At 41.8% G+C, this 8597-nt stretch overlaps 1 protein-coding gene across 1 annotated transcript in view; it reads right to left on the bottom strand.

The window, feature by feature from the left end:
* The window catches only part of myo3a (myosin IIIA), a 64264-nt gene that overhangs the window by 12348 nt on the left and 43319 nt on the right, over window positions 1-8597 (bottom strand). The window contains exons 25-30 of the mRNA XM_010767617.1: window positions 6810-6972; window positions 6629-6715; window positions 6420-6543; window positions 5052-6330; window positions 4816-4960; window positions 1388-1482 (exon numbers count right to left, since the gene is read on the bottom strand). Coding sequence (XP_010765919.1) covers window positions 1388-1482; window positions 4816-4960; window positions 5052-6330; window positions 6420-6543; window positions 6629-6715; window positions 6810-6972 — 1893 coding nt within the window. The remainder of the gene's footprint in view (window positions 1-1387; window positions 1483-4815; window positions 4961-5051; window positions 6331-6419; window positions 6544-6628; window positions 6716-6809; window positions 6973-8597) is intronic.

The raw sequence follows: 8597 nt of genomic DNA, 5'->3' as shown, positions 1-8597 counted from the left end.
TTTCCAATTCACAATGACATCTGTAAGTTTAACTGGTTTATAAAGTATTCAATGAAAGCCCAAATTATTATAGGTGTAGGAGCTCACATTAATACACTGTCAGTGTTAATAAACTAAAAAAAGACAAGGCGATGTGCCTGCAAGACTCACTCAGGTAAACAAAACATATTACCCGTGCGCAGCAGCTAAGCTGCCTGCGAGCCTTCGCTCAGATCACATTTACACACGGCGCGGCTGAAGCCCGCTAGCACTATTAGCACTAGCAGTATCGCTAGCAGCCACATTGTTTAGGCTGTCAAATACACTGCACCGTTTTAGATTCAATGAGTGTCTCGTTTGCAAATGCTTAATTTAGTTGCTTGTGTTACCCCCTTTACAAGCAACTAATTGAGTACATAGATTGCACCTCGCACTATCGCCAGCTACATTTTTTTAAAGTGCACCCTTCGATCGCTTCGCTCTGTCCGCCATGCCTGAGGGAGTCTCACAACAATAATAAGAGCGCTGTTGAGAGAGATGACGAGCGGCATTTACAGTGGCCAATCAGAGGGGTCTCAAACCGGATACATCACACGGGATGAGGGTTCCCAACCAACCAGAATGGTTTAAAGTTAAACTAAGGAAGTAGACGTAACACATACCGATAGCAGCCCCGTTTGTCCAGCGGCTTAACGGTATACCGATACCGTCCAATCAGGTACCGGTATTGACTTAGTACGGGTTCTCGATACTCATNATTTACATCTTTATTCGCGTTTGGATCAAATGTGTTAAGAAGTTAATCAAGTCTATCGTCGTCTACTTGTGTTATTAAAGTATTGTTAGCAAAAATCGTGCAAGGATAATAAATACATGTATCCTGATTTTCAAAACTCAGCCGGTGTCGGGAAAAACGGGTGCGAGGGCGAGTATATTGCTTTTTTTATTTTTGTAGTTATGCGCAAAGTCCTTCCTTGAGTAACCTTTAATCAAATGTATAATACTTGTTATTAATTGATTAGTTATTGATTAAGTGCATTACCCCCAGTATAAAACTGAAATAATCCAAACAAACAAACAAACAAACTTGATGGCACTGGTAAACAAACTTAAATGCTGCAAAACTTGTTAGCTATTGTTACCTGAAATCACGGAACATTACCAATTATTACATAAAGAGCACATGTGAATAAATACACATTGAAAAACCAAACAGATTCATCGACATGTACTAAAGAACTCTGGGACCACTTTTGGTGATAGGCTGATCTATGTATATTGCAATGGAGTAGGAGTATTACAAAAAGAAAATATATTGTGATCAATAGTGCATTGGGCACGCTGCCAGCAGAGCCCTTGTTGTTGCAGATATTCTGAAATCGTTCTGCATTCATTCTTTCTGACTCACATGAATTAGGTTGTAGATAGGTAGAGGTCCTCCGGGGTGTTGAGGGTCTTTTGGCTGCTGGGTCCTGCGGGGGGTCCTCGACTGTCTCTTCTCGGCTGAAAATGAACATAGTCTGTTAACGACATCAGACAGTGCTAATATGTTGAGTGTCGGTAAAGTAGCTGGGTAAGGATTCAGAAGAGTACAAATACATGGACACTGAAAGGAACCTGAACCTTGACATCACTTTTACACATCATAACGATTCTGTTTAAAGCAGACTTTAATGAAGTGCTTTGACTCACTTTTTGGTGTACAGTACCTTCAAATAGCTCATTTACTAAATTGCCTTTTAATAAGATTTGAAATGTCTTCGGTATGCATTTGCATTGCGTTTTGATACGCAAAGGCCTGGTAATGAGTTCTGATTTCTACACACAAAGAAATGAACATCTGCTTTTATGTTTACACTTATCCAAAAGGTGTAATGAAGATACAAGGACAATAATTGTTATTTTTCAGTGTAATATACATTTGGAAAGGATTTTGCTTTTGTTTCTTATACATTTTTTTATTTTGGTTATTTCATATCACAAAGGTCAGTGACTGGAACTAAACACGATGTTAAGATACATACATACCACCTTAAAAACTGTAGACTTCCAAGGTATTCAAAGAGATCTTTCTTCAAAATGTGGATTACGTTTTACAAAATTACAAGTTTTAGTGTATTTAGTTTAATGAGGTTCTAATATCTGCAGAAATCTTTGACCCCTACAACATGATGTAAAGTTGCCTGTTTTATTTCACTATGAATGGATTATAAAGGAGGATGAGAAAACTACATACAAATAAAGGGTCATGTTAGTGTTAGGGGTTTGTCAGTAATTTGAACATATTGTATATCATCTTTGGTCATCGTGTTCCCTTCTGCAGCACATCATGATCAAACAGCCAGTGGGATCATTACATACACGGCTGGCTGGAAAGAGACTATTGAGTGTGATACCACAGTGACCTATGACTTTGTTGTTCCTATTGAACTGCCTTAGGGTTATGTATGGAGATACACACTGCCGTTTAACCCTAAGGCCTTGGTCCAGTTTGAATTTTCCAACAGAGATTACGTGTCAACCTTTGACAACAACAAACAGCATCCAATAACTTTGTGACCTGCGTTGAATCGAACACAAAGAGAGAGATGTGTTTGTGTCCCGCTGGACCACCTCTCATGCACATCACCTCCATACAGTAGTGGATGTGTTGCAATCCATCATACATGTCATGGCTGACACTGTTACCATGTTCCTCTTTGGGCATGTGATTGTTTTTGCCATTATAAACATATTACAATGACCTTTGCTTGTCGCTTATTATTAATCACTGTTCACGCAAGAGGAAAACACTCGGCCATCCGTCATGTTCAGAATCTCTCAGGTAGGAGGTGTAAAAGTTTGGAATATTATTGAACAACTGCATCTAAAAAGGTCATTCTGTATTGCTCAAACAACCAAAGCCAATTTCCCACACCCTCTTATTAATTCCTGCAATAATTGTTTGAAAAAGGCTTGCCCACATAACGTGATTAACATTTGACGACCTTTCCCCATTGAGAACAATGTGACTGGCCTTCTTCTGCTTTCATTGTAAGTGACACAAATGATTCTGATGAGGTTTATTGTTGCAATGAAATGTACAGCTTAGGACTGTCAATGGAGAAATGACAAAGAGGGGCTGAGGAGAATCATTAATGAGGAAATCGCACTGGCCCTCGGAAATAACAAAGATAATTTATTCTGCTTTACCTCAGGCAGTGTGCTGTGCAAGAAAAGCATGTAAAGGGCAAACGTGCCCGGATTGAAGCAACATCTGTACTCTACTGGAAACTCTCTGTGAAGTACTGTTTTAGACAAAGGTCTATTTTGGTAATCACAATTAAATCAGGGAGAAGTACATCCAAACGCACAACTGCAACTGCATGTAAGTCATTTAGCTTGTTATGTAAATGTTCAGACTCATATTTGTATTTTTCCTTACTTTGATGTTCAAAAAGGTCTTTATTTGTCTCATACTGCAGCACCTCTTTTCACCCTCTGTCTGAAACCAGAGCCCACTCTGCTCTGATTGGTTAGCTTCCCGTCTCTTTGTTTGTGATTGGTCAACTGCTAAGAGATGTCCTGCCCCTTAGCCTATCACGTACAATGTGTTGACGTTTTGGCCAACATGTTACTTTGGGATTTTAACCCCAAAAATCTTAATAGGGCCCCTTTAACTAAGCCTGTATACCTGCGATATTGTACAATTCTCCTGATGGCTGATGTAATAAAACATTATAAAGAGATTAAGATGTGTAACTAACATTATTTGGCTCCTCTCTACTAACAATGATGACTTTAGAAGGTTGGGAACTTGTAAGCAGGTTAGGTTTACCTAAACCCATTGGCTAAGGTTAGGGAAAGACTGTGGTTACTCAAAATTGTCTGTGACAGGAAGTGAACTCCACATGAAGTTGGGATTGCAACTTTTACTATGAGTTTATTACAAATCATGCACACAACTTATTTAAATGCTGAGAATCAGACAGATGCAATTAAGCAAACATACCACTTAAAATGGCAACTGAAAATCTAATTAACAGTAGAATAATCATGATGCCAGCTAAGAAAAGTCAATCATCAGTATTACATAATTATGACATTATTTTTCTCATAAATCTTAAACCATGATGCTGGCGACATTACAGCTGCTAGTTCCGTTTTAATAGGACGGTGAACTTTCAATTTGCTGTCTCCCCTCGCTCACCACCCCGAAAGCAATTACACCTATCGCCTGTGCAAATCAACTTTTATTTTTGATGACACATTTGGTTGAGAAGCGCGTCCTGTGTTGGCACTTGACTTTCACAGGTTTCCTGATCTAATCAAGCCACACGAGAGAAAAGAGAGGGGCGGACGTCGATAACATCAAAGTCTGTTACAAGACGTTATTAAAAATCTCTGCTCCCTTTTTTCTTTTTTTGCATAAAGAAAACAAGTACAGTGTGGGACCACACAGCTTTGACATTATAAAACCCGGAAAAGCAGTAATTCATCCTGCCTCAAATCCTGGATATTTAAAAACAGGGCTTTAGACGATCCTTTCTTTTCTTTTCAGTGTAGCAGGAAATGACACAGTTGCACTCTGGGTTATCTGGGTGGATGTGTATCAACGTCATTTAGCCGTTGACGGACAACCCTTGGAAAAACACTGAAGAATGAATAGACAAAAAATAATAGATACATGTCTGCCCTCGACAGCCCCCTTGTCTTCTTCAATTATCTGACGACTCAGCGCTTTAACACAACCAAAAATGAACATTAACCTCGGGTCAATCCGCGCCATCATTTTGAATTATATTTTATTGCTTTATGATGTTTCTTTTTCCTGAGCTAATCTCTGAATTATCTTACCTGATTGTTGATTCTGAGGAGGATAGCCATTCATCGCTTTTCCTCTCACAAACATGCCATTGTTCTCTGGGTTTGATTGATGGGCCTGGATGATCTCATTTAACTTAAGCTGCAGCGACATGAAGTCCTGAGAAGTCTTTGCGATCTGTTAAAGAGATTTGATAAAAAGGGAATATGTAAGTGGATAAAAGGATGATTGGTGGGGACAGAGTAATAGTAATGTTTAATAATTATACCTCTTTGGAGAAGCTCTCTAGTTGGGCAGCTTCTGTCTGTGCTGTCTGCTTGTTGGCCCTCAGGTTCTTCCGGTCTTTGTACCCTCTGAAGTTGCTCTGGATCTTCACTGCGGCCTGCTCTTCCTCCAGCCTCTCTCTCTCAGCATCTGTCTCGTCTTTCCTTTCAATCGTCACGTCCCCAACACCCAGGGCTTCTTCCTCTGCCTCCTCTTTAGCTTCCTCCTCTGCATCATGCGCTGACTCTTCCGTTGTTTGATTCTCTCTCTCTGCTTTCAGCTTCTTTCGGTCCCTATGTCCTCTGAAGTTACTCTGGAGGACTGTAGCAGCTTTCTCCTCATCCAGTCCCCCCGAGTTCTCCGGGGAAGCATCCTGCTGGGATTCTGGCACTGATTCTTCTGGCGTTACCTGTTGTCCTTCCTTCGGAGGCTCTTCCACTTCCTTCTTCTTCCTCTTCGGGATCTTGCCTTCCTCCTCGAGTCGTTTGCGCTCCTTGTGGCCGCGGAAGTTGCTCTGGAGCACCACTGCTGCTTTGGCCTCATCTTGGTCACCTGACGCACCTTGAGCTTCGTTGGATTCTTCTTTGTCTGATACTCCCTCTGCTGGAGCGTGCACCTCTTCCTCTCCCGTGCTCACCGTGGGCTGTTCTTCTTCACCAGCAGGACTTGTTGCTTTCTGTTTCCTAGCTGGGATCTTGCCTTCGTCCTGCAACCTCTTCCTCTCTTTGTGACCTCTGAAGTTACTCTGGAGGACAGTGGCAGCCTTGGTTTCTTCCTCCACATTGACGGCTTCTTCTCCTGCAGCGTTTTCTTCTCCCTTCTCCTCCCTCTTGTCCTCCTCCTGCCCTTCTTTTCCAGCATCTGCTGACAGGGCTACTTCAATCATTGCTACATCTGCAATTTCGGAATCATCTTCCGGCACCTGTGTGTGATCGCTGTCATCGTTCTCCTCTGCTTCATACGTGCTCTCTTCCTCGTCGTCATTCTCCTCAGCTGTCTTTCCCTCTTGCTCTTCTTTGCTGGTAGACTCTTGCCCAACTTTTTCTTCCGCCACTGCGTCAAGTGGCGACTCTAATTCAGCCCCGGCCATCGTCTTTTTCCTCTCCTTAAACTTTTTCCTCTCTTTGTAGCCCCTGAAGTTGCTCTGGAGAACCACAGCGGCTTTAGTTTCATCTTCCTCGTTACCCGCTTCGTTGACGGCAGCAGTGGAGTCTTCTCCGTTGGGGGTCTTGGCTGCTTCTTCTGCCTCTTTTTCTTGAAGGGCTTTCTCTGCTTTCTCTTCCCTTAAAACAAAATGGGTACGTTTGTATCACAAAACAATAAACATCTTTTCTTTCCATGCTATGTTATGTTAATATAATATCTCTCATACTGTTTTCTTTTGAAGCTTTTCCTTTCCTTGTGCCCTCGGTAGCGAGCCTGAATCTTGGTTGCAGCTTTGTTCTTCTCATCTACCAACTCCTTGTATTTCTTTTTTGCAAGATAGCCCCTGCACACTGGAGAAGGCGAAAAGGGGAACGTCAGCCAATGCAACACACACTGAGCTTAGATTGTATCGGATAGATTAGATCCTGTTCTTACCAGCCTGAAACTGGACAATGAAGGCCTCAAACTTGGCTTTGCTTTTGTCATCGGCCGTCTTCTTCCGAACCTTATGACCTCTGTAAGCTGGAGAGTGGGAAACAAACGTTAAAACGTGAGCTGCCATGGAAAGGTATAACAACTGCTGCATGTTCTACTAGTGGACAGAGTGTGTATTAACCTGACTGCAGCACCAGAGCACTCTGTTCTCGCTCCTTTAATGTCCGCCGGTATCGCTTGGCTCCCAGCCAGCCTCGGACGTAAGCCTGGAGCAGGATGATCCGCTGAGTGGCCTGCTGCACCATCAGGTTCAGATGCTCCACGTGGTAGTACTTGAGGAACACCTGAGAGTACAGACACATAGTAATTATCAGGGTTCATACACTTTTTCACCAATGACTTTTCAATGACTTCTCCATGACCTTTACCTAATTTTCCATGACCAAAACAATTCTCAGCAGAACCACTGAAAATGGTTTATTTTAACATGGAACAGGAAAAATAAGGTCTGCATATGAAACATGTTGTGCCTAATCTAAAACAAATCCAATAGTAGGCTTATTAGCTTCTACACGCTAAAGCCACTAAAATCTCTCACCAGCAAAATACCTCGACAGTTAAATGCCATTTTACGTTTCATTACTATACGATACAGAATTTATTATCATTATAGTATTCTATTTCGGTGATTAGATAAAATATAAATTATATTTGATGCAACTTTAGTTACATTTCCATGACTTTTCCAAAGCTTTGGGAAAAATATTGTTTTCCATAACTCTTCCAGGGCCTGGAATTAGCATTTTCAATTTCCATGACTTTTCCAGGTTTTTAATGGCCGTAAAAACCCTGAATTATGTTTTACTTGCAACTAAACAAGCAAGTTGGAGTCCCACTGCAGTCAGCATGTCGTTGTGTCCCTGGTATTGAGTATTGGTATTGGTATTGAGTATGTCAGTCGCTTTGGATAAAAGCGTCTAACAAGTGACATGTAATGTAATAATAAACAATGTGAGTCAAGATGGTGTGGAAGAAAGCACTTGAAAAGAGAAAGTAGTCTCAAGCTCAGATGGTAGGTTTTTGCAATACATTGGAGTTTAGTACAATGTAGTACAATAAATGTGGCCTTTCTTGATTTGCGAAGGCTTTCATGGTTATTATTTAGGGTCATAATAATAACACCAGTGTTTCCCCTAGGATGGAGTCATAGCAGCGGAGCTAAGGCACGTGGGCCCAGCATAATGTGAGCGTGGAGCGCGTGGAATTTTTTAGTGTGTGCGAAGTGCGCCCCGCCAATTTGTTTCTATGTGTCAGCACAAGAAAGGCTCTTGAGGCCTAGTACCAGGGCCGGTTCTAGACAATTTGCTGCCCTTTAGGCGACATTTTATGTGTAAAGAATAAATGAAAAATCTCTACAAAAGACAAATACACTGCAAAAANNNGGAAGTAGACGTAACACATACCGATAGCAGCCCCGTTTGTCCAGCGGCTTAACGGTATACCGATACCGTCCAATCAGGTACCGGTATTGACTTAGTACGGGTTCTCGACACTCATCCCTAGTCCTGTGTGTTCTTAACAGTGCAGTGTTTCCCCTAGGATGGAGTCATAGCAGCGGTGCTAAGGCATGTGGGCCCAGCATTATGTGAGCGCGGAGCGCGTGGAATTTTTTAGTGTGTGCGAAGTGCGCCCCGCCAATTTGTTTCTATGTATCTGCACAAGAAAGGCTCTTGAGGCCTAGTACCAGGGCCGGTTCTAGACAATTGTCTGCCCTAGGTGAGATTTTAGGCGACATTTTATGTGTAAAGAATAAATGAAAAATCTCTACAAAAGACAAATACACTGCAAAAACAGAAACTTATTGACATAGGTAATAGACGTCAAAATGGCTTCAAATGTATTCAGTATTGTATGAACATGTTTGAATTGGAGGGTTGACGTCACATCCTCTCGGGGGGTTCGGGGGTAT

This window comes from Notothenia coriiceps, unplaced genomic scaffold, assembly GCF_000735185.1.
Source record: "Notothenia coriiceps isolate Sejong01 unplaced genomic scaffold, NC01 NC01_scaffold00004486, whole genome shotgun sequence".
Classification (NCBI taxonomy): domain Eukaryota; kingdom Metazoa; phylum Chordata; class Actinopteri; order Perciformes; family Nototheniidae; genus Notothenia; species Notothenia coriiceps.
This window is presented reverse-complemented; position numbering and strand designations above follow the sequence as displayed.